This window comes from Manis javanica, chromosome 3 (assembly GCF_040802235.1).
Source record: "Manis javanica isolate MJ-LG chromosome 3, MJ_LKY, whole genome shotgun sequence".
Lineage (NCBI taxonomy): Eukaryota > Metazoa > Chordata > Mammalia > Pholidota > Manidae > Manis > Manis javanica.
The window spans coordinates 77,663,345-77,691,322 of record NC_133158.1 but is presented as its reverse complement, the minus strand read 5'-3'; the positions used below and the strand labels follow the sequence as shown (position 1 = coordinate 77,691,322).

The following is a 27,978-nucleotide window of genomic DNA, read 5'->3' as shown; positions in this document are numbered from 1 at the left end:
TTGCTATCTTGGAAATCTTAGTAACCTTTATCTTTGGACTTGTGTTTTGTAACTGAAATTCATGGGACAATGGAGCATGTACATCACCAGAGAAGATATTCATAATATGTGTGTCCACTGTTCCTAGCTGCACCACTCACTTATAGATGTCCATGAGCAGAAAATTCTGGTGAATTTCACCACGTGGAGAGTTCCATAACACTGAAAAGCAATCAGAGACACTGAAAGTCCCGAGAAGCCACATTTTTCATTAGAACTAGTAAAGAGTTCCAACAGAAATAAAAAAGGTAATGCAGCCTAAGAAACACAAATGACCAAGATACTCTATTTTATCCTCTCTTCTTACTGATGCTACTTCCCTGTATTAACCAACTGCTTACACTGAAAATGATGACACAGCAAGAAAGCGAATGATAGGACAATAGTTAATTCCTTTTACTTTAAGTCATTCCTTACACAACAGTAAGCCAAAGGTAGAAAGTGCTGGTAGAATGTGGATGTATCAAGAAGAGAAATAAAAGCAGCTGAGTTAGTTTTGTGCAACATTTTCACTGTTCTGTAAGAACAAAATATATATATATACACACAAACTATGAAATATAAACTGAGTAATTTTGATAATTGTCCATATAGGTTCAGCACTCTTATATCTGTATTTAAAAGTGGTAATTGCACAATTTAAAGGTGAACAGTAAAATTCATCCTAACAATTAAAAATTTTAATTTTTCTTCACTTAGAACAAATTACAGATGTAAATAAAATACACCATGACAAGTTGAGAAAGAGACAACAGAAAAAAGGAAAATTTTATATAGTTTAAGAGTGAAACGATAGAAGTCTATATTTGGTCTTTGTCTCTGGTGAACATATCTAGGTGCTGGAAGGGTAACATATCCAAAGATATCATGGAAGCTCCATGCCCCCAGCCCACATTTTGCCCTTTGTTCTCTTCCATTTGTCTGTTCCTGAGTTGTAACCTTTATAATAAGCCTGTAAATGTAAGTAAACTGTTTTCATGAGTTGTGAGCCACTCTAACCAATATCAAACCTGAAGAGTAGGTATGGAAATCCCTGATTTATAGCCAGTCAGAAGCATCAGTGACAACCTGGACTTTTGGCTGGCATGTGAAGAAACTGCAGTCTTGTAGGATCTGACACTAACTTTAGGTAGCTGGTGTCAGAATTGACTTATAGGATACACAGGTGGTAACCTGTACCAGGAAAGACAGAACTCTTAATCACTAAGAGACAACTCTAGATTCTTATCAGCCCAGAGAGGGACAGACACCAAGAGGAATCTACGTAACAAACTTATTAAATAAGATCTTACCTTCCATTCGTTTCATCCATGTATTTACCTTCACAACCTAATCCCCTTTTATTTGGTCTTAGTGTTCTTTGTTAAGATGACATATAAACCTCAAAATCTGACCATACCTTTTACTGTTTATTGAGTTCTTCAAGTGTATCAGTGATGCACATGTTAATAAACTGTTTTTCTCATGTTAATCTCTTTCCTCAGTTTATCTGCAGGCCCATGGGCTACACCTAAGTTGATAGTTATTTTTTCTCCTCTAAACCTCTTAAGTGATTAGATGAATTGTTTGTCTCCACTGATCTATAGGAACATAATGCTTGTAAACCAACCTTTGGTTAAATTTCTCTACTCTGCCCAGGTCTGTGAACTTTGACTCTCAGCCTGAGCCAGCCTACAACCCCTCCCTAGAAATGGCTGACCTCAGGCTAAAACATTTTCTGATCTACTGTGTTGTCTCACCAGTTGCTCATTGTACTTCCCTAAGCCCCATTTTTTACAGCCCTATTTACTCCTCCTTTTCTGGCCAACTTTTGAGACACTTGCAGATCTTATGGTTGGAGTGTTCTCCCTATTATAATAGCCCTTTTCTCCCTCTTGCAATTGTTCCTTAATTTTTCAATTGTAGGTCACTTTAATTTTGAAGGGATGTTCTCTCATCTTTCAACGGTACCTCTGCAACATCTGTTGGAAAAGATGTTTTATTTTTTTATAATTTATGTATATATCTTACTACAAAAACTACATGCCTTCTCTGAGTATCACAGGGGAAAAAAGATTACTCAAGTTTGGCTTTTATTATCCAGGTGTATTATCCAGGTGCTGCTTTACTTATACCAATAACTCTCTCCCTAAAAAGTGCTACATATGTAGTAACATCTTATATAATTTAAATAGAATAGAAAGTAATCCCAGATATACCCCTGAGGAAATAACTCAAATTTCAATTAGCTTAAAACCCCTTCATTAAGTCCCCTGTTAAAAAGAAAGATGCAGGACCAACATGGTGTCACTTCTGCTAGGCCAAGTCATCAAACACCAGGGCTTGATAGTGACTTAATTGCAGTTTCAACCTCCCCAAGAAATGGAGTCAGTCAGGAATTTTCCAGCCAGCATGAATAAAGTTAATGTCACATGTGCCCTCTCTATACCTCAAAGGAAGATGAGGTTGTTACAGTAGGCAGATAGCCACACATGAGCAGGGAAGAGGTTAGGGGCTTTGGCTGGTGTTTACATTCTGCTAGATGCTTGTTTACATTCTAAATATTCCATGTAAACTTCACTCAGGAAGTGGGGAGTGAGGACATAGATGACAGACCTGCCCAAACTGGCTGGTTCCAACAAGGAGAAGTTGACCCTGACTTGACTTTAAGATACATTACATGCTCATTAGCATACTAAAAATCACACCACTTACACCATGACAGTACCAAAGCAGACAATCTATGGACAAAAAGAAGGTGCCACCGTATTTCCCAGCACTCCCCTCCTATTCCAATAAAAATCCTACCTATCCCGATATTCTACCCCTACTTAAACACCAGCTATAAGACCACCCAACCCAAATACCACCATGCTGCTCATTTCTGGACCATGCACTCCTTCCTCGAGTGTGTACTTTTGCTTTATTAAACTACACTTTGCTTGAACCTACCTGAGGTGCCCATGAATTCTTTCTCCATCAGAGCATCAGAGCTAAGAATCCTTTCCTGGGTTGAGGTCTCACCTAGCACACAGGGAAATGTGCCCAGATTGGATTTCCCAACAACAAGGTAATCCACTCTTTTGTCCCCAAATGAAGGTGACCTCACCCAAAATAATCCTTTTTTTCTGCTTATGACTTCCTTGTCCTGCCTTTAAAACCCCTCCCTTTCTGTAGCCCTTCAGAGTGTTGCTCTACTTGCTAAGAAGGTATACTGACCTATTCATGAAATGCTTCATAAAGACAATTAGATCTTCAAATTCTTTATTGAATTTTGTTTTTAACACCACTAGAAAGAACTTTCTGACAAGATTTCCTTCATATGAATGACAAATTCTTTTTATAGGATTCATGTTCAAGCAATCCACTTTTCTATCCTTCTTTACTCTCCAGCAAAACCATTTTTCAAATATTCTTTTTTCTAATAATTGCTACCACTGATTTTTTCTTTTAAACATCCACTGACAGATGAGTTTTTGCATTTTGTTTCAACACAACCGTTCTATCCAATAATCTCTCGAAATACTCACATCACAAATTCTGTTTAAGTCCACAGTGTTAATTCTTGTAAGAATATTCTTCAAAGCTGACCAGTGTAGCCTCTATGGTTACATTACCCAGTCTTTTTCTCTATAGATAATAGAGTATAATATATGAAGTATTGAATTTACTTTCTTTTTCATGTAATACCACTTACGTTTCACTGAAAATCATTGACAAAATATACAGAAATCTTCTCAGCAAACTAAAACATCAGGTAGCCTATCAGCTCTAGAATGAGAACAAATGGGCAGAGACTGTATGTGCCCCACAAAGCCTAAATTATTTACTACCTGGCTGTCTGTGAGAAATTCAACCAAGGAAGTTTCAGAGTACCAGTGTGAGTAAAATTGTAACATTTCCAGAATATCTCGCCTGGCTTTAGTATATCTGCATATCAATAGGCATTCAGAGGTAGAAAGAAGTATTGCTTTAGTGCATTTGCATCATTCCTCAGGGGTGGAGAGAAGTTCATCTCCATATCAATGAGTAATTACCTGGACTAGGAGGGTTTATCTGTACCTGAGTAGTGAGGGGGAGAGCTGGTTTTGCTGCTGCTTAAGCAAGAGAGATGGGCCAGACTGCAGTTTTGTAAGCAATAAATGGGTTTTAAGCTTTATTTCTCCCTTTGACTGATTTCGGTTTTTAGAGGTATTTTGCCTGAGATTTCCTTTCCCTGGACTTAAAACCAAAGCTAAAGAAGAGCTTACCAACTTCCAGAAAAAAAAACAAAACACCCCAAACTCCGTGTCACTTACTGTGATCAGGAAATTCTTAGAAGTCACATAAAGAGTAGAAAACTATGAAGCAATGTCTTCAAACTTCAGATAGAATATTATTTCCAGCCTATTATTCTATATCCAACTTATCAAGTATAATAGTAGAATAAAGACAGTTTTACACATAGGGGTTCTCAAAAAATCACTAGCCCTATGCCCTTTCTTAGGAACTTCCTTTGATATGCTTCACTAAAATGAGAGTATAAGAGGGCAGACTTGGAAGGATGCCCTAACAACTGTCATATCAATTTTATAGAAAAGCCACTGAAGCTTAGAGGTTACACATCACTTGTACTTGAATAAGCAATATCTACACCACAGGACAGCTGAGAGCATTAGCTGTGCCTGACACTATTAGTCAAGGAAACACACACACAAACAAATCAAACAGCATACTCAAATTGAAATAACTCAATGAGTTTATTTACAAAGAGAAACACACAAATGAGTTTATGAACCCAAAGCTAGTAGTAACCAAAGATCTACCAACGAAACAGAAAAAAAATATGCAAACTTGAAAACAAGACAACAGAAATTATCAACTCCAAGTGAAGGGTCCCCACCAGTAAGATGGCAAACTTCCGGCTTCTCTTCGGGGTCCTCAGTTCCCGCTGGTGCCACCTGAAGCCCAATCACCTCTCGCCCCCCTCCCAATCCCAGCACCTAGCCTACAGCCACCAGCCCCGTAGAAGTGACACCTCAATCAATTCATGCCCCTTCCTGTATAACCCAGCACCTTTCCCTAATAGAGCGGAACTCTCCAGTGAACTGCTGCTATGTGTCGCTCCTTTCCTTTCACCAAGGAACAGAAAAATTAACAGAGCTGAAAGAACCTGTGGGACACAGTCAAGCTGGCCAACATACACATTGCAGGAATGCCATAAGGGAAAGAAACAGGAAAGGGGAGAGAAATTATCTGAAGAAATAAAAGAAATAATGGTTGAAAATTTCCCAAATTTGATGAAAGACATGAATATAAACATCCAAGAGGCTCAGAGAACTCCAAGTAAGATGAACTTAGAGACCCACTCTGAGATACGCTATAATCTAACTTTTGAAACACCAAGAGAGAATCTTGAAAGCAACAAAAGGGATTTATAATGTACAAAACATACTCAGATAAGGAGATTTCTCATCAGAAATTCTGGAGCAAAAGGCCATGGGCTGATATATACAAAGTTCTTAAAGAAAAAACCTATCAACCAAAAACCCTGATCTGGCAAAACTGTCCTTCCTTCAGGACTGAGAGAGAAATTAAGACATTCCTAGACAAACAAAGGCTGATGATAGAGTTTGTTACCACTAGACTTACCCTGCAAGAAATACTTAAGTGAGTCTTTCAAAGTGAAATGAACAACACTACACACTGTATGAAGAAATAAAGACCTCTATAAAAGTAAATACACAATTATTAAATTATCATAACTTTGTTAACTCCACTTTGTTTTCTATATGATTTAACAGACTAATACTTAAAAAAAAACAATTAGTCTGAAAGCTAGAATTATTTCAACTTTGGATTGGAACAAAACTCCAAGTTTTATTTTCTATATGACATAAAGGAAAGTGCATTTAAAATAATTAATAGTTTATGTTTCTGAGCATAAAATATATAAACATAATTTTTTGACATCAAGAACTGAAAGAGATGGGGCTGGAATTGTAGAGGAATTTTGCATGTTATTCAAGTTAAACATATAGAGATTCAAATAAAGTACTATCACTTTAAAATGTTAAATATAATCCCCAGGGTAACCACAAAGAAAATAACTATACAAAAGTTCATGAGACGTGAATTTAAACATTTCACTACAAAAAAGTCAACCAAAGAAAAAGAAGAATAATGCAAGAAAGGTGAGATTTTTTTTAAAAGCTGTAAGACATATGGAAAACAAATAACAAAATGACAGCTATAAATCACCTAAGTTCTCCAATCAAAGACAGGGAGTGGCAGAATGAATTTTTAGAAATGATCCAACTATATATGCTGCCTACACCAGACTCACATTAGACCCAAAGACACAAATAGGTTGAAAGTGAAAGTGTGGAAAAAGATACTCCATGCAAACATTACCAAAAAAGGCAAGGGCTATATTAATACCAGACAAAATATACATTAAATCAAAAAGGTTACAAAAGACAAAGGACATTACATATTAATACAAGATATAATACAACTAGAAGATATAACCATTATAAACATTTACACACCTAATAAACCATCAAAATAAATGAATCAAAAATTAACAGAAGACAGACAGAGACCATTCTACAACAATTGGAGACTTCAATACCCCATTCTCAGTAATGGCTAGAACAATCTGACAGAAGATAAGTAAAGAATTAGATGACTTTAACAACACAATAGACCTACTAGATCTAACAGAAATATACAGAACACTGTACCCAACAACAACAAAATACATATTCATCTCAAGAGTACCTAGGATATTCTCCAGGACAGACCATTATTTATGTCAACAAATTAAGTCTTAATAGATACAGAAATTATTGCACACAGCATCTTCTCTGACCACAGTGGTATGAATTTACAAACCAATAACAAAAGGAAAACTGGTAAACTCACAAATTTGTAGAAATTAAAAATCACACTCTTAACCAATGGGACAAAGAAGAAATCACAAGGTAAATTAGAATATGCTTAAAAGATAAATGGAAACAAAAATGCAACATACATTTAATGAAGACTAACACCTATCTTTCTCAAACTTTTCCAAATAGAAGCAAAGGGAATAATTTACAATTACCCTGACACCAAAACAAGACAAAGACACCACTAGAAAAGAAAATGGAAGATTAATACCCTTATGAACATTAATACAAAAAAACAAATTCAGAACAATATTAAAAAGATTATATATCATGACTAAATGGGACTTTCTCCTGGAATGCGAAGATGATTCAACTTTCAAATATTGGTCAATATAAAAACTACATTAGCAGAATGAAAGAGAAAAAAAACATGATCATTCCAAATGATGTATAAAAAAGCATCTAACAAAGTTCAATACCCTTTCATGATAAAAACACTCAGCAAACTAATAATAGAAGGAAATTACTTCAACATAATAAAAGCCATGTGGGTAAAATTTAAAGGAACATCATATTTAATGGTGAAAATAATTTTTAACAAGAATGCCAACAACATTCAATGGGGAAGGGCATTCTTTTCAACAAACAGTCCTAGGAATGGTGCTGGATATCCACATGCCAAAGAATGATGCTAGACCTCTACCTAACTCCAATGCAAACATTAATTCAAAATGGATCAAAAACCTAAAGGGAAGCACTAAAATTATAAAACTCTTATTTAAAAACACTGGGGAAATTTTTCATTACCATTACACTGGATTTGCCAATGATTTCTTGGATATGAAAACAAAAGCACAAGCAATAACAACAAAAAAAAGAGATGAACTGTACTTCATAAAAATTACTTCGTGCACTTAAAGATACTGCTAACAGAGTAAAAGCACAACCTACAAAATGGGAGAAAATATTTGCAAATCATGTATTTGCTAAAGGATTAACATTCAGAATACACAAAAAAATTCAAAAACTCAACAACAATAATCTGCCTAGTTCAAGAGTGGGCAAAGAACTTGAACACACATTTCTCCAAAGAAGATAGAGAAATGGCCAATAAGGACATGGAAAGATGTTCAACATAATTAATCATTAGGGCTCAAAATCATAGGGAGCTATCACTTCACACCCATTAGGAAGCTTATGAAAAAACAAGAACAAAAATAACACACATTGATGAAAATACAGAGAGTGTGTAGCCCTTGTGCACAACTAGTATGCAATGTAGGGTCCATGATGTAAAATGGTCCACCTGCTATGGAAAATATTCAAAACAGAATAACCATATGACCCAGCAATTCCACTTCAGGGTATATACCCCAAAGAACTAAAACCAGGGTCTCAAAGAGATATTTGTATACCATTTCACAGAGGCATTATTCAGCAGCATATTTTAATAGCTAAAATAAGGCAGCAACCCAAGTGTCCATCAAAAGATGAATGGACAAGAAAAATATTTATATACATACAATAGACTATTACTCAGCCTAAAAAGGAAGGCAATTCTGACATGTTACAACATGAATGGATCTTGGAGTCATTATGCTAAGTTCTGCTGCTGGGGATAAGGGGAAAATGGAAATTAATATTTAATGGGTATACAGTTTAAGTACTACAAGATTATAAGAGCTCTGGAGATGTATGGTGATGATCTTAGCACATTATGAATGTATTTAACACCATGGAACTATAAACATATAAAAATGTGAAAATGGTAAATTTTATGTTACATACATTTTACCATAATAAAAAAATCAATACATTTGTCAAAAAAATCATAATAAATTGGAGGAAAAAAGATGGATGTGTGACAACTGAGGCAGAAAACTCCTCGCAAAATCACATAACACACAAAAATAGAGCAAATACAACTAATCCTGGAAAAGCAACCTGAAGACTGCAGAACAGACTGCCTTTATAGGGGGAAGAAGAAAAGACTGCATAAAAGGGTAAAGTGGCAAAGCTGCAAACCAGTGGGACCTGAGCCCTCCCTCCACCCCAACCCACAGGCAGGAGGAAGAAGAACAGAGCAGGGAAGGAGTAGAAGCCCAGGACTGCTGAATACACAGCCCTTCAGATCTGGTCCAGGAGCATGCCCCACAAAACATGGTGTTCTAGAGATCAGTGGGTTGGGAAAGCAAAGATGGGAGGAATATTCAGAGAGACTTAGATTCCAGCTGCTTGTGGAGAACAGGTATGCAAAACAGGCCCCCCAGGACAAAAGAAAGGTGAGCAGTATGAAGGACTTCCCAGCAGTGAGAGGAGTGCTAAATGGGCAAAGATTACACAGAGTTCTCTGCTCAGGAGAAAGGGCAGGTGGACAAAACCGTCAGGGCTGCTCAGCCCATCAGGTTGGGAATTCTCAGGAGCTTCAGATGTTCCATCCTCCTGGCTGCCAAGGCAACCCTGGGGTCCCAAACTACAGTATGCAGCCTCCTGGAAGGTGCTGGTCCTCCTCACCTGACACTCTGCCATTGCGCCATGACTGCCAGAGGGTGACCCCACCCAAGCAGCTAAAGAGGAGTACCAAAGAGGCTCCTACCTAAGCACATGGCTCACTTGACCTGGCAGTGGAAGCAGATGTTACAGTTGGAAAGACAGGAAGCTCTCCAAGCTGAGCTTGTTACTCCAAGAAAGAGCTGGTTCAACTCACCTGTGACCCACATTGCTGCATGCACACAGCAGCTCCAGAGAGTATTCTCTCCACTCGCACAATCATCTGACAGCCCACAAAGCTCACTTTACAAGCAAGGCAGAAGACACCACACCCACTGCTAGCGAACAACTGTGGCTCCCACACAGGAAGTTGAGCTTCCGGTCACGATAGGGTGCCGCCTACACAGAACTATTATTCCATAGGAGACACTGAAAAAATAAAACAGCAAATGAATTTGGTCCAAAAAAAATTACAAGAAAAAAATCAGAAAGAGAGCTTAGTGAAACTGAAGTCAACAATCTTCTTGATAAATATTTCAAAATAAAAGTCAAACACATAAACAACTACAGAAAAATGTTCAAGAATTCAGGAAGGACTTGAAAAAACAAGTAGAAATTTTGAAAACTACAGTATCTGAAATGAAATATAATGGAGAGATTTAAAAGTAGATTAGATGAGGTAGAGGAGAGAGTAAATGAAACAGAACTTAGCAAACAAGAAAACAAAGAAGGCTGAGGCACAGAGAGAAAAAAGGATCTCCTGAAATGAAAGAATAAAATAGTCATGCGACCAATTCAAACAGAACAATATTCCCATTATAGGGGTACCAGAGGAAAAAGAGAGACAAAAGCATACAAAGTCTCTCTGAAGAACTAACTGTTAAAACCTTCCTCAATTTCGGGAAGGAAATAGTCATTCAGGACGTCCAAGTACAGAAATCCCTCAACACAAGGTACCCTAGGAAGACAACACCAACACATACAATAACTAAAATGGCAAAGATCAAGGAAAAGGACAGAGTATTGAAAGCAGCCAGAGAGAGAAAAAAGATCATTTATAAATGAAAACCAATCAGGGACAAGCAGACTTTTCAGCAGAAACCTTAAAGGCCAGAAGGGAGTGGCATGACATAGTTAATGCAATGAAACAGAAGGGCCTCAAACCAAAAATACTCTACCAGGCAAGATTATCATTTAAATTTGAGGAAGGGATTAAACAATTTCCAGATAAGCAAAAGTTGAGAGACTTTACCTCTCACAAACTGTCTGTACAGTGTATTTTGGAAGGACTGCTCTACATTTAAGTGCTCCTAAGGCTGAACATTTGTCACCAGAGAAAATAAAACCACACTAAAGGAAGTAGACCAATTAATTACAAAGAAATACAAAACTAAATCAGCTACCCACAAAGTCAGTCAAAAGATACACAAAGAGTACAGAATATGATACCTAACATACAAACAGTGAAGGAAGAACAAAAATAATGGAGAAAAAAACAATCTTTAGATTGTGTTTGTAATAGAATAATAAGCAAGTAAAGTGAGACTGTTAGATAGTAAAAAAACTGAACTTAAACCTTTGGTAACCATGAATCCAAAGCCTGAAATGGCAGTAAGTACTGATCTATCAAATATCACCATAATGTAAAAAAGAGTGACTGCACCAATCAAAAGACACATAGTTACATGAGAGGCGGGAGCCAAGATGGCGGCGTGAGTAGAGCAGTGGAAATCTCCTCCCAAAAACACATAGAGCTATGAAAATATAACAAAGAAAAATCTTCCTAAAATAGAGACCACAGGACACAGGACAACATTCAGACCACATCCACACCTGCAAGAACCCAGCGCCTTGTGAAGGGGGTAAGATACAAGCCCCAGCCCGGCGGGACCCGAGCGCCCCTCCCCCCGGCTCCCGGCGGGTGGAGAGAAACCGGAGCAGTTTTTTTTTTTTGGCGAGCGCTTTTTGGAAGCCTTAGAGGGACGGGCCCCCGTTGCTGGGGAGGCAGGGTGGCGGGACCGGTGAGGAGGTGCCTGGGAACGGCGCCGGAGGACAAAGAATATCCCGCGTTTCTCCCTGCGAGACCTGGGGGCGGGTGCCTGAGACCGGTGCCTGAGGACGGAGGAGGTCGCGCGTTTTTCCCCTTTTTTTTTTTTTCTCTTTTTGGCAAGCGCTTTTTGGAAGCCTTGAAGGGACGGGGACCCCAGTGCTAGGGAGGCACGGTGGCGGGACTGGTGAGCGGGTGGCTGGGACCGGCGCCTGAGGACAAAGAATATCCCCCGTTTTTCCCTGCGGGACCGGTGGGCGGGTGCCTGAGACCGGCACTTGAGGACAGAGGAAATCGCGCGTTTTTCCCCTTTTTTTTTTCTCTTTTCTGCGAGTGCTTTTTGGAAGCCTAAAAGGGACAGGGACCCCGGTGCTAGGGAGGCAGGGCGGCGGGACTGGTGAGCGGGTGCCTGGGACCGGCACCTGAGGACAAAGAATATCCCGCATTTTTCCCTGTGGGACCGGTGGGTGGGTGCCTGAGACCAGCACCTGAGGACGCAAGAAATCGCGCGTTTTTCCCCTTTTTTTTTCTCTCTTTTTGCCAAGTGCTTTTTGGAAGCCTTGAAGGGACAGGGACCCCGGTGCTAGGGAGGCAGGGCGGCGGGACTGGTGAGCGGGTGCGTGGGACCAGTGCCTGAGGACCAAGAATATTGAGCGTTCCTTCCCTGCGGGACCGGTGGGTGGGTGCTTTTTGGAAGCCTTGAAAGGACAGGGACCCTGGTGCTAGGGAGACAGGGCAGCAGGACCACTGCACGGGTGCCTGGGACCGGCACCTGAGGAAAAAAAAAAAAAAATCGCGTGTTTTTTCTTTTTTTTTTCCTTTCTGTTCCCTCTCTCATTGTTGCTGTTGTTGTTTTGGTTTGGAGAGTGCTTTTTGGAAATCTTAAAGGGGCAGGACAGGTCACTTAGACCAGAAGCAGGGAATCTGGGGATCTCTGGGCACTCTAACCCCCTGGGCAGCAGGGAGCACAGAGGCCCCTTACGGAGATAAATAGTCTCCTGGCTGCTCCCCCTCTAACGGGGCTCCACCATTTTGGAGGAACAGCCCCAGCCAGGCCAAGCCCACAGCAACAGTGGAGATAAACCCCAAAGCAACTGGGCAGGAAGCAGAAGCCCTGTCTGCACACAGCTGCCCAGCACAAGCCACTAGAGGTCGCTGTTCTCCCAGGAAAAGGCTACAAACCAACAAGAAGGGAAGCTCTTCCAGCGGTCACTTGTACCAGCTCTGCAGACTATCTCTATCACCATGAAAAGGCAAAACTACAGGCAGACAAAGATCACAGAGACAACACCTGAGAAGGAGACAGACCTAACTAGTCCTCCTGAAAAAGAATTCAAAATAAAAATCATGAACATGCTGACAGAGATGCAGAAAAAAATGCAAGAGCAATGGGATGAGATGCAGAGAAAAATGCAAGAGCAGTGGGATGAGATGCAGAGAAAAATGCAAGAGCAGTGGGATGAAGTCCGGAAGGAGATCACAGATGTCAGGAAAGAGATCACAGAAGTGAAACAATCCCTGGAAGGATTTATAAGCAGAATGGATAAGATGCAAGAGGCCATTGAAGGAATAGAAGCCAGAGAACAGGAACGTATAGAAGCTGACATAGAGAGAGATAAAAGGATCTCCAGGAATGAAACAACACTAAGAGAAATATGTGACCAATACAAAAGGAAAAACATTCGTATTATAGGGATACCAGAAGAGGAAGAAAGAGGAAAAGGGATAGAAAGTGTCTTTGAAGAAATAATTGCTGAAAACTTCCCCAAACTGGGGGAGGAAATAATCGAACAGACCATGGAATTATACAGAACCCCCAACAGAAAGGATCCAAGGAGGACAACACCAAGACACATAATAATTAAAATGGCAAGGATCAAGGACAAGGAAAGAGTTTTAAAGGCAGCTAGAGAGAAAAAGGTCACCTATAAAGGAAAACCAATCAGGCTAACATCAGACTTCTCGACAGAAACCCTACAGGCCAGAAGAGAATGGCATGATATACTTAATGCAATGAAACAGAAGGGCCTTGAACCAAGGATACTGTATCCAGCACGACTATCATTTAAATATGATGGTGGGATCAAACAATTCCCAGACAAGCAAAAGCTGAGGGAATTTGCTTCCCACAAACCACCTCTACAGGGCATCCTACAGGGACTGCTCTAGATGGGAGCACCCCTAAAAAGAGCACAGAACAAAACGAACAACATATGAAGAAGGGAGGAGGAGGAATAAGAAGGGAGAGAAGAAAAGACTCTCCAGACAGTGTATATAACAGCTCAATAAGCGAGCTAAGTTAGGCAGTAAGATACTAAAGAAGCTAACCTTGAACCTTTGGTAACCACGAATCTAAAGCCTGCAATGGCAATAAGTACATATCTTTCAATAGTCACCCTAAATGTAAATGGACTTAATGCACCAATCAAAAGACATAGAGTAATAGAATGGATAAAAAAGCAAGACCCATCTATATGCTGCTTACAAGAAACTCACCTTAAACCCAAAGATAAGCATAGACTAAAAGTCAAGGGATGGAAAAACATATTTCAGGCAAACAACAGTGAGAAGAAAGCAGGGGTTGCAGTACTAATATCAGACAAAATAGACTTCAAAACAAAGAAAGTAACAAGAGATAAAGAAGGCCACTACATAATGATAAAGGGCTCAGTCCAACAAGAGGATATAACCATTCTAAATATATATGCACCCAATACAGGAGCACCAGCATATGTGAAGCAAATACTAACAGAACTAAAGAGGGAAATAGACTGCAATGCATTCATTGTAGGGGACTTCAACACACCACTCACCCCAAAGGATAGATCCACCGGGCAGAAAATAAGTAAAGACACACAGGCACTGAACAACACACTAGAACAGATGGACCTAATAGACATCTATAGAACTCTACATCCAAAAGCAACAGGATATACATTCTTCTCAAGTGCACATGGAACATTCTCCAGAATAGACCACATACTAGCTCACAAAAAGAGCCTCAGTAAATTCCCCAATATTGAAATTCTACCAACCAATTTTTCAGACCACAAAGGTATGAAAGTAGAAATAAATTCTACAAAGAAAACAAAAAGGCTCACAAACACATGGAGGCTTAACAACATGCTACTAAATAATCAATGGATCAATGAACAAATCAAAATAGAGATCAAGGAATATATAGAAACAAATGACAACAACAACACTAAGCCCCAACTTCTGTGGGATGCAGCGAAAGCAGTCTTAAGAGGAAAGTATATAGCAATCCAGGCACACTTGAAGAAGGAAGAACAATCCCAAATGAATAGTCTAACATCACAATTATTAAAACTGGAAAAAGAAGAACAAATGAGGCCTAAAGTCAGCAGAAGGAGGGACATAATAAAGATCAGAGAAGAAATAAACAAAATTGAGAAGAATAAAACAATAGCAAAAATCAACGAAACCAAGAGCTGGTTCTTTGAGAAAATAAACAAAATAGATAAGCCTCTAGCCCAACTTATTAAGAGAAAAAGAGAGTCAACACAAATCAACATAATCAGAAATGAGAATGGAAAAATCACGACAGACTCCACAGAAATACAAAGAATTATTAAAGACTACTATGAAAACCTATATGCCAACAAGCTGGAAAACCTAGAAGAAATGGACAACTTCCTAGAAAAATACAACCTCCCAAGACTGACCAAGGAAGAAACACAAAAGTTAAACAAACCAATTACAAGCAAAGAAATTGAAACAGTAATCAAAAAACTACCCAAGAACAAAACCCCGGGGCCGGACGGATTTACCTCGGAATTTTATCAGACACACAGAGAAGACATAATACCCATTCTCCTTAAAGTGTTCCACAAAATAGAAGAAGAGGGAATACTCCCAAACTCATTCTATGAAGCCAACATCACCCTAATACCAAAACCAGGAAAAGACCCCACCAAAAAAGAAAATTACAGACCAATATCCCTGATGAATGTAGATGCAAAAATACTCAATAAAATACTAGCAAACAGAATTCAACAGTATATCAAAAGGATCATACACCATGACCAAGTGGGGTTCATCCCAGGGATGCAAGGATGGTACAACATTCGAAAATCCATCAACATCATCCACCACATCAACAAAAAGAAAGACAAAAACCACATGATCATCTCCATAGATGCTGAAAAAGCATTTGACAAAATTCAACATCCATTCATGATAAAAACTCTCAGCAAAATGGGAATAGAGGGCAAGTACCTCAACATAATAAAGGCCATATATGATAAACCCACAGCCAGCATTATACTGAACAGCGAGAAGCTGAAAGCATTTCCACTGAGATCGGGAACCAGACAGGGATGCCCACTCTCCCCACTGTTATTTAACATAGTACTGGAGGTCCTAGCCACGGCAATCAGACAAAACAAAGAAATACAAGGAATCCAGATTGGTAAAGAAGAAGTTAAACTGTCACTATTTGCAGATGATATGATACTGTACATAAAAAACCCTAAAGACTCCACTCCAAAACTACTAGAACTGATATCGGAATACAGCAAAGTTGCAGGATACAAAATCAACACACAGAAATCTGTAGCTTTCCTATACACTAACAACGAATCAATAGAAAGAGACATCAGGAAAACAATTCCATTCACCATTGCATCAAAAAGAATAAAATACCTAGGAATAAACCTAACCAAGGAAGTGAAAGACTTATACTCTGAAAACTACAAGTCACTCTTAAGAGAAATTAAAGGGGACACTAATAAATGGAAACTCATCCCATGCTCATGGCTAGGAAGAATTAATATCGTCAAAATGGCCATCCTGCCGAAAGCAATATACAAATTTGATGCAATCCCTCTCAAATTACCAGCAACATTCTTCAATGAATTGGAACAAATAATTCAAAAATTCATATGGAAACACCAAAGACCCCGAATAGCCAAAGCAATCCTGAAAAAGAAGAATAAAGTAGGGGGGATCTCACTCCCCAACTTCAAGCTCTACTACAAAGCCATAGTAATCAAGACAATTTGGTACTGGCACAAGAACAGAGCCACAGACCAGTGGAACAGATTAGAGACCCCAGAAATTAACGCAAACATATATGGTCAATTAATATTTGATAAAGGAGCCATGGACATACAATGGCAAAATGACAGTCTCTTCAACAGATGGTGCTGGCAAAACTGGACAGCTACATGTAGGAGAATGAAACTGGACCATTGTCTAACCCCATATACAAAGGTAAACTCAAAATGGATCAAAGACCTGAATGTAAGTCACGAAACCATTAAACTCTTGGAAAAAAACATAGGCAAAAACCTCTTAGACATAAACATGAGTGATCTCTTCTTGAACATATCTCCCCGGGCAAGGAAAACAACAGCAAAAATGAGCAAGTGGGACTACATTAAGCTGAAAAGCTTCTGTACAGCGAAAGACACCATCAATAGAACAAAAAGGAACCCTACAGTATGGGAGAATATATTTGAAAATGACAGATCTGATAAAGGCTTGACGTCCAGAATATATAAAGAGCTCACACGCCTCAACAAACAAAAAACAAATAACCCAATTAAAAAATGGGCAGAGGAACTGAACAGACAGTTCTCCAAAAAAGAAATACAGATGGCCAAGAGACACATGAAAAGATGCTCCACATCGCTAATTATCAGAGAAATGCAAATTAAAACTACAATGAGGTATCACCTCACACCAGTAAGGATAGCTGCCATCCAAAAGACAAACAACAACAAATGTTGGCGAGGCTGTGGAGAAAGGGGAACCCTCCTACACTGCTGGTGGGAATGTAAATTAGTTCAACCATTGTGGAAAGCAGTATGGAGGTGCATCAAAATGCTCAAAACAGACCTACCATTTGACCCAGGAATTCCACTCCTAGGAATTTACCCTAAGAACGCAGCAATCAAGTTTGAGAAAGACAGATGCACTCCTATGTTTATCGCAGCACTATTTACAATAGCCAAGAATTGGAAGCAACCTAAATGTCCATCTGTAGATGAATGGATAAAGAAGATGTGGTACATATACACAATGGAATACTACTCAGCCATAAGAAGTGGAAAAATCCAACCATTTGCAGCAACATGGATGGAGCTGGAGAGTATTATGCTCAGTGAAATAAGCCAAGCGGAGAAAGAGAAATACCAAATGATTTCACTCATCTGAGGAGTATAGGAACAAAGGAAAAACTGAAGGAACAAAACAACAGCAGAATTACAGAACCCAAAAATGGACTAACAGGTACCAAAGGGAAAGGAACTGGGGAGGATGGGTGGGCAGGGAGGGATAAGGGGGGGGAAGAAGAAGGGGGGTATTAAGATTAGCATGCATGGGGGGGAGGGAGAAAGGGGAGGGTGGGCTGCACAACACAGAGAGGACAAGTAGTGACTCTACAACATTTTGCTAAGCTGATGGACAGTAACCGTAATGTGGTTGTTAGGGGGGACCTGATATAGGGGAGAGCATAGTAAACATAGTATTCTTCAGGTAAGTGTAGATTAAAAATTTAAAAAAAAAAAAAAGAAAGAAAGAAAGAAAAGGGGGATTACTCCTTAACAGGATAAAACTATTGGTAAATCAAAGATCAACGCATGCTTTAAATATCCTTAATGTTGATCACTTAAAGGGTGTCAGATGATCAGCTATGGAGGTACTCTTTTCTGATAATATTCCTTTCTCTTAATTAAAAAAAAAAAAAAAAAAGCAGTTACTGTGTGCTGACCTCCAATGAGTTCTGCACAGTGGTATAGAGGGCATGTCAAAGTGTGGGCAAAGGGTCTGTTTGTTTCTACGCAGAAGATCAAGGCCTAGCTTGGATACCCAGAAAATGAACTAAGACACGATATGAGGAGGAGCTTCCGGCATCAGCACTCTCTGGAGGACTCGTGCCGGGGGATGATCATCAAAAAGCCTCCACAGGGATCCGGACGATGCTGCGGTTGTGGCTGCATCCAGCCCACCATCTCCTGGACTTGCCATAAGAAGGAGGAGGGAGATGTCTAGGCTGGCATGTGCATACAGTGAGACAACGAATTTGACTGGATCTGTACTGTTGGAACTCAACCAGGAGTTGGGAGGGGTGCAAGTTGTAGCACCCCAAAATCTCATGACTATAGACTATCTATGGTTAAAAGAACATATGGGATGTGAACAGATCCCAGAAATGGGCTGCTTTAATTTGTCTGATGGTTCAAGTACAGTTGGAAAATATCCATCATATCATAGATAAATTTTCACAAATGCCTAGGGTGCCTAAATGGTTTTCTTGGCTTCACTGGAGATGGCTGGTAATTATAGATTTGCTTTGTTTATGTCACCGTATTCCTATTATGTCAATATGTGTGTGCAAATTAGTTAGTAGTTTAAAACCTATACATACTTAAGGTACTATACAAGAAGATATGTCAAAGAAATAATCAATCCTCCCAAGTTTCCTTCATATGCTACATCTATAGCTTTTCTTCTTCCTTCCTAATTACAAACTTTAAATAGAATTCGTGCCTCATATCGAATTTACCGAGTATCATAATTCCTCCAGGTGGTAAAGATACCTCGAGACAAGTGCTGGGCATAGAAGCCACAGGGCATAAATCTGCAAAGAAGTAAAAAGCTAACCTTTGCAAACAATATGGCTTCTCTCTCACTTACCAACTTTACATTTCCCTGTATGGCCCCGGAAGATGACTGGTTAGCCAGAGACGGGTAAGATTCCTCAAGGGAGGAACAACCTAAGACAGGCACAGTCGCAGGGGGGCCATCTGGTGAGAATTTGGGGATCAACAGAGGTGAGGCTCAGAACCTCACCCCCCCTGCTTTGAGAGAAATCTTCTGCATCCGTGGATGTCTTGCTGCCCTTGTCTAGCCTGGATTAATACTTAGTCCATAGGCACACACCTGATCATCTGATCATCTACATTTGCCTTCTTACAGCACTAAACTATGTTTTCTACCTTTATCTTGCATCTACCTACCACTTCAGCATTTTATTAAAAATAAAAATAATAATAATAATAGGAGAAATGTGGGATCAACATATAAATCAAGTACAAAAATCAAATGAATATTCATATTTGACCTGATGGTTTATAGGTCATATTGCATGATCAAAACCGAAAGTTTCTGTGATGACTGCCCTTGTACTGTTCACCATGTAAGAATTTATTCACTCTGTAAGAATTCGTTCACCATGTAAGAACTTGTTCGTTATGCTTCAGAAGATTGGAGACTGACGAGAATTAGGCTTGAGATGGATTAATGATTGTACATTGAGCATTGACCCCCCTATACTGAATTTTATTGTTGTTAACAACCATTTGATCAATAAATATGAGAGATGCCCTCTCAAAAAAAAAAAAAAAAAAAAAAAAAAAAAAAAAAAAAAAGACACATAGTTACATAATCGATAAAAAAGCATGACAAATCTGTAAGCTGCCTACAAAAGACTCACTTCAAACCAAAAGACATACACAGACTGAAACTGAAGGGATGGAAATGATGTTTCATGAAAACAATAGGGAGAAATAAGCAGGAGTTGCCGTACTTATATCAGATAAAGTAGACTTCAAAACAACGAAAGTAACAAGAGACAAAGAAAGACATTATATAATGATAAAGGGATCACCAAAAAAGAGGATATAACCATTATAAATATCTATGCACCTACATAGGGGCACCCAAATATGGGGAACAAATACTAACAGAACTAAAGGAGGAAATAGAATGCAATCTATTCATTTTAGGAGATTTCAACACACCACTGACTGCCAAGGACAGAACAACCAGACAGAAAATAAGTAGGGAGACAGAGGCACTGAACAACACATTAGAACAGAACACTACACACTGAAGCAACAGGATACACATTCTTCTCAATCACCCATGGAACATTTTTCAGAAGAGATCACATACTAGGTCACAGAAAGAACCTCAGTAAATCCAAAAAGATTAAAATTTTACCAGCTACCTTCTCCAATCATAAAGATGTGAAACTAGAAATAAGTTATAAAAAGAAAACAAAAAGGCTCACAAACACATGGAGGCTTAACAACATGCTCCTAAATAATCAATGGATCAGTGACAAAATTAAACAGAGATCAAGCAATATATGGAGACAAATGACAACAATAATTCAAAACCAGAAAATGTGTGGGATGCAACAAAGGCAGTTCTAAGAAAAAAGTATATACCAGTCCAGACCTATCTAAAGAAGGAAGAACAATCCCAAATGAACAGTCAAAATTCACAATTACTCAAACTGGAAAAAGAAGAATAAATGAGGCCCAAAGTCAGTAGAAGGAAGGACATGATAAAGATCAGAGAAGAAATAAACCAAATTGAGAAAAATAAAACAATAGAAAAATTAATGAAACCAAGAGCTGCTTCTTTGAGAAAATAAACAAATAGATAAACCCCTAGCAAGACTTATTAAGAGAAAAAGAGAATCTACATAAATAAACAGAAATGAGAAAGGAAAAATCACTACCGACATCACAGAAATACAAGGAATTATTAGAGAATACTATGAAAAATTATATGCTAACAAACTGGGTAACCTAGAAGAAATGGACAACTTTCTGGAAAAATACAATTTTCCAAGACCAACCCAGGAAGAAACAGAAAATCTGAACAGACTAATTACCAGCAATGAAATTGGATTGGTAATCAAAAAACTACCCAAGAACAAAATTCCCAGACCAGATAGATTCACTGATGAATGTTACCAGACATTTAGAGAAGACATAATACCCATTCTCCTTTAAGTTTTCCAAAAAATAGAAGTGGAGGGAATACTTCCAAACTCATTCTCTGAGGCCAGCATCACTATAATAGCAAAACCAGAAAGACACCACACAAAAAGAAAATTTCAGACCAACATTCCTGATGAACAAAGATGCAAAAAGCCTCAACAAAATATTAGGAAAATGAATTCTAAAATACATCAAAAAGATCATCCATCCAACAAAGTGGGATTTATTCCATGAATGCAAGGATGGAAAATATTCGAAAATCAGTTAACATCATACACCATTATCGACAAAAAGAACAAAAATCACATGATCAAAAATAGGTGCTGAGAAAGCATTTGACAAAATTCAACATCCCTTCTTGAAAGAAACGCTCAACAAAATAGGTATAGAAGGTAAGCACCTCAACATAATAAAGGCCACAGATGACAAACCCACAGTCAACATCATACTTAACAGCAAAAAGCTGAAACCTTTCCTCTAATATCAGGAACAAGACAAGGATGCCAACTCTCCACCACTTTTATTCAACACAGTTCTGGAGGTCCTAGCCATGGTAGTCAGACAACACAAAGAAATAAAAGGCATCCAGATTGGTAAGGAAGAAGTTAAACTCTCACTGTTTGCAGACAATATGATATTATACATAGAAAACCCTAAAGAATCCTCCAAAAACTATGAGATCTAATAACTGAATTCAGCAAAGTTGAAGGATATAAAATTAATACAGAAATTTATCACATTTCTATATACTAACAACAAATTAGCAGAAAGACAAGTCAGGAAAACAACTCCATTTACAATTGCATCAAAAAGAGAAAAATATCTTGGAATAAACATAACCAACAAAGTGAAAGACCTATACCCTGAAAACTGCAAGACACTCATGAGGGAAATTAAAGAAGACACCAATAAAAGGAAGTCTATCCTATATGCATGTATAGGAAAAATTAATATTGTCAAAATGGCCATCCTGTCTAAAGCAATCTACAGATTCAATGCAATTCCTATCAAAATATGAACAGCATTCATCAACAAACTAAAGCAAATACTTCTGAAAGTCATATGGAACAACAGAAGACCCAGAATAGCCAAAGTAATGCTGAGAAGGAAGAACAAAGATGGGGGCATTATGCTCCATAACTTCAAGCTCTACTACAAAGGCACACTAATGAAAACAATTTGGTAGTGGAATAAGAATAGACCTATAGATGAATCGAACAGAATAGAGAGCCCTAGTACAAACCCACAAATGAAGGAAACATGAATATACATTGGGGAAATGATTGCCTCTTCAACAACTAGTGTTGGCAAAACTGGACAGCAATATGGAAGAGAATGAAACTGGATTACTAACTCCATACACAAAAGTAAATTCAAAATGGATCAAAGACCTGAATGTAAGTCATGAAAACATAAAACTCATACAATAAAACAGGCAAAAATATCTTGAATATACAAATGAACAACTTTTTCATGAACATATCTCCTCAGGCAAGAGAAACAAAAGCAAAAATAAACAAATGTCACTAATCAAACTAAAAAGCTTCTGTACAGCAAAGAACAAAATCAGCAGAACAAAAAGATGTCCTACAGTATGGGTGAAAATTTTCATAAATGATGTATGCCATTAAAGGGCTAATATCCAAAACATATAAAGAGCTCATGCTCCTCAACAAATAAAAAGCAAATGATCCAATTAAAAAATGGTCAGAGGAGCTGAACAGACAGCTCTCCAAAGAAGAACTTCAGATGGCCAACAGACACATGAAAAGATGCTCCACATCACTAATCATTAGGGAAACGCAAATTAAAACCACAATGAGATATCACCTCATACCAGTTAGGATGGCCAACATCCAAAAGACAAGGAATAACAAATGCTGGTGAGGATGCAGAGAAAGGGAACCCTCCCACACTGTTGATGGGAATGTAAACTAGTTTAACCATTCTGGAAAGCAGTATGGAGGTTCCTTAAAAGACTACAAATAGAAATATCATTTAATCCAGGAATTCTACTTCTAGGAATTTAGCTGAGGAAAACAAGATTGCAGATTCAAAAAGACCTACACAGGAGGGACTCATGATGGCAGTGTGAGTAGGGTGGTGGAAATCTCCTCCCCCATATATATTTTTGAAAATACAACAAATACAACTATTCCTAAAAGAGAGACCAGAAGATACAGAACAGCCAGGCTACATCTACATCTACAAGAACTCAGCATCTCATGAAAAGGGTAAGATACAAAGCCGTGACCTGGCAGGACCTGAGCACTCCCCCCACCCCAGCTCACCAGTGGGAGGAAAGGAGTCAGAGTGGGGAGGGGGTGGAAGCACAGGACTGCTAAATAACCAGCCCTAGTAATCTACACCGGGATCACAGACACACATTGCATGGTGTACTAGATATTAGAGAAACGGAAAAGTAAAATCCGAAACAGAGACTGTGAGCAGGTCCCCATGGCTGGCTCCCCTGGCACAAAAGAAAAGTGGGAGCTTTATAAAAGTCTTAAATGGACAAGGGCTTAACAACTGGACAAAATTGTCCTGGCACACTCAGCCCAGCACTCTTAAGGAATTTCAGGCACCCTAACCCCCTAGGGGGGTAACACAGTGCCGAAGCCCCTCACTACGATAAGCAGCATGCCATTCATTCCCCCTGGCCGGGGCTGTAAGCAAAACATTGACCGTTCACTGCTGAGAAGCAGCCGGAAAACAGCCCCGCCCACAGCAACCACACAGAGTCTTCTCCCAGCACACAGCTAACCGGGACAGACCAAGAGGCTGCCGCACGTGTGCAACTGCCCGGTTCAGACAGAGGAAGGCAGAGCAAGGTCCGAAAGGCACAAAGGGGCGCCATTCTTGCAGGAGAACTGACCCAGCATATTTGCAGCCCTGGCACTGCACTAGGCTATCTCAAGGGTCACCCCACCCACAGCAGCTCAGGAGATTATTCCATACACTGTTCCCGGTGTGCAGGTAACCGGCAGGGGCAGCTGAAGCCAGAGTAAGGTAAGGAAGTCACGAAGGGGCGCCGTTCTCACAGGAGAACACAGCCAGCATGTCTGCCATGCCCTGCTGGGCCCTAAGCTATTCCGTGGGCCGCCCCGCACACGGCGGCTCAGGAGATTATCCCAGAGACTGCTCCCTGTGTGCAGGTAATCGACACAAGCAGTGGAGAAAGACAAGGCGACCAGCAAGCAGGAAGGGACTTTGTTCTCCCAGCTGACACACATGCCACCAGTCTGCAATCACCTCTACTGCCATGAAAAGGCAGAAGAATCTGACAGTCAAAAATCACTCAGACAACCCCAGCGAGAGGGCCTGCTGAGACAGATATAACCAATCTTCCTGAAAAAGAATTCAAAACAAAAGTCATAACCATGCTAAGGTAACAAATCTTAAAAATTCTCATCATAAGAAAAAAATTTTCTAACTATACGTGGTAATGGTTTTTAAACTTATTATGGTAATAATTTCACAATATATACAAATATTGAATCAACATGTACATTTGAAATATTTCGATTATATCTGTTTTAAAAATTATAAAAGGAGAACTTTAAAATTTAAAATTATGCAGAAATTAAACAACACACACTTTTATAACAAATGTGTCAAAGAAGAAATCATACAAGAAATTGGAAAGTACTTTTGAGATTAAATGAAAAGAAAATCACAACACACTAAAATAACTACTAATAAGATGTAGTTAATGCAGTGCTCAGAAGAACATTTAAAACTAAATGCTTGTATCAGAAGAGAAGACAGATCACAAATCAATAACCTGACCAAAGTTAGAAAAAGCACAAACTATGTACAAAACAAGGGAAACAAAGAAATGATTATGGTGGAAATAAACAGAGTATAGAAAACCAAAAGAAAAAACTGGTGAAACCAAAAGTGAGTTCTTTGTAAAGATCAATAAATTTAACAAATCTTTGGGTAGCCAAAACCAAAAAAAAAAAGTGAGAGAGAAGACTCAAATTACTAAAATCAGGAATGAAAGAGGGATCTAACAATAACAAAAATTAAAAAGATTGTAAGAGAATACTATGAACAAAACTATGTCAACAAATTACATAACTTACATAACATAAGGATTTCAACCTATGAATTGGGGGTGGAGGAGGAAAACAGAAACATTCAAACAATAGCAGGGCATCTATGAGAAACCTACAGCTATCATCATACTTAATGTTGAAATATGAAATGCTTCCCTCTGAGAGTGGGAACAAAATAAAAATGCCCCTCTCACCACTTGCACTCCGCATTGCACTAGATGTTCTAGCTAGGGCAATTAGGCAAAGGAAAAACTTAAAGGCATCCAGTTGGAAAAGAAAAAGTAAAACGGTCTTTATTTATAGATAACATGATTTTGTATACACAAAATTCCAAGGAACCTACTAAAAACTTCTTGAACTAATATTATAAGATGTAAACAACTTACTACACATAAGGTCAAAACACATAAATCAATCGAATTCCTATACACCAGCAATGAATGGCCTGAAAATAAAATCAAGAGAAAAATTCCATTCACAGAGGTATCAAAAATAAAAAAATACCTGATGAAAAAAAACGAACAAAAAAATGTCCAAGACATATTGAAAACTACCACACTGTTGAAAGAAATTGAAAAGGACCTAAATAAATGGAAAGCTATCTCATGTTCATGAATCAGAAGACTTAATATTGTGAAGATGGCAATGTTCCCCAAATTGATCTACAGATTCAATACCTCCCCCCATCTGAATCCTTGCTGGCCTTTCTGTTAAAATTGACAGCATGATCTAAAATTCATGTGAAAATACAAGGAACGAGAATGATCAAAACAATCTTGAAAAATATCACAAAGTTGGAGACTCATATGTTCCTATTTCAAAACTTACTACAAAGATGCAGTTATCAAAACTAGTACTGGCAAAAGGAATGATATAAAGATCAATGGAAGAGAAATCCAAATCCAGAAATAAAGCCTGTATCACTAGTAAATTGATTTTCAACAAAAGTGCCAAGAAAATGGGTACCAGTTCAATAAATGGTGCTGGGAAAACTACACATTCACAAAGAAAAATATACATTTGGATGCCCATCGCATACCACAACAAGAAATGAACTCAAAATGGCTAACAGACTTAAATCTAAAATTAAGTACTGTAAACTCTTTAAAAAAAAACACAGAGCAAATCATTACGACCTTAAATTGAGCAATAGTTTTATAGACACATAGACAACTAGACAACAGACTATAGGACAACAAAAGCACTGCAACAAAAGAATAATAGGTAAGCAGGACTTCAAAATGAAAAAACTATTGTACTTCAAAGGACACCATCAAGAAAGTGAAAAGCTTAACAGGAGAAAATATTTGTAAATCATATGTCTGACAAGGACTTGTATTTAGGATATGTAAAGAACTCTTGCAACTCAACAACAGAAAGATAAACAAAACAATTTTTAAATGTTCAAAGGATCTAAAAAGACATTTCTCCAAGGAAGATATGCAAATGACCAATAAGTACATGAAAAGACACTCAATGTTATTAGAAAATACAAATCAAAACAACTGTGAGATACCATTTCACACTCACTAGGACATCTGTGGAAGAAGGGTAAAAGGAAGGGAGGGAAAATAAGTGTTTATAAGGAACTGGAGTCATGATATTTTTTTTATTTCCCACAGACAATTCGCTTGAAAGGGAGAATAAGACTAAGTAGCTAATAGAGTACTCTGACATAAATTCAAGAACTCTAATCAGTCTTCCAATTTGTGTAATCTCCTGAAAATTATAATTTTTACTTTGCTACTGTCATTTTTTATTAATTCAATCTTCTTTTTATAAGGAAAATTCAATATCCTTATAAAATAACAACTTTTTAATCACTTACTGATGTCCAACCCTGAAATGCTCTAAATCCCTTCTGAAAGCAATTGCAATTTGAATCTTCAAGACACCAAATTTCAGTATATCTATAATTCATTAACATTATGACTATAGGACAACAGCTACTAAATGGAGCAACTTTTTAATTACAGACCACAAATGATTAATCAAGCAGTGTGATAAGTCTATTTAACTCCTGCTTTATCAGCTAAAGTTTATCAGGATGTTCCAAATGCATGAAAATAAGGAGCTAAGACGATGTAGAATCACAGAAAATTAGAGCCTAGAACTAACCTTAGAGTCCACTGAATTCAATTCTTGTATTTTAAGAGTTGTAGCCAGTGAAACCCCAAGAGCCTAATGAATTGCCTATGGTCACTTTATTTATACATAGTATAAGCCCCATCCTATGACACGCACACATATCTTACCTTTCTGGTGATGTATTAGAAGCGACAGGATGCCCACAGACTCCTTTTTTACTTTTATGATCTAGTGAGAGGACCTTATTTCTTAGGCTTCTTTCCCACTAGGAAAAAAAATGGAATTTTAATAATAAATACAGAAATATGATGATTAAGAGGCACTTAAATTTTCTTTTTATTTAGAAATTCAAAATAAACAACTAAATCATAGTAGTTCACAGAGAAGAAAAAAAGTGCGATCTATAAAACACTCTTTTGCTAGTGTAGAAATATAAGTCCACCAAAAAATAGAAGGAAAACATTTTAAAATGTAATGGTGACTTTAGTCTGGAAATCAACATTTAGAGATTCCAAAAGCTTGTATGAAAAGTTGTTAATGTGTTTAAAATAAATAATAAAAACTATTCCTACCAAGTTAAATAGGGTCTGTGACTCTGAAGTAATTACATTTGTAACAGCTGGAAAGAATTAACAACTGGT

At 38.2% G+C, this 27,978-nt stretch overlaps 1 protein-coding gene across 11 annotated transcripts in view; it reads right to left on the bottom strand.

The window, feature by feature from the left end:
* SENP7 (SUMO specific peptidase 7) overlaps positions 1-27,978 on the bottom strand; it is a 195,622-nt gene that overhangs the window by 121,172 nt on the left and 46,472 nt on the right. For 9 of the 11 annotated variants that reach the window (XM_073231720.1, XM_073231718.1, XM_073231719.1 and 6 more), the window contains one exon: positions 27,505-27,602. In XM_073231720.1, the coding sequence (XP_073087821.1) occupies positions 27,505-27,602 (98 nt within the window). Of the gene's footprint in view, positions 1-140; positions 2,001-9,597; positions 9,910-27,504; positions 27,603-27,978 lie in introns of those variants that run through there. The other 2 variants (XM_073231726.1, XM_073231727.1) reach the window with 2 other exon arrangements.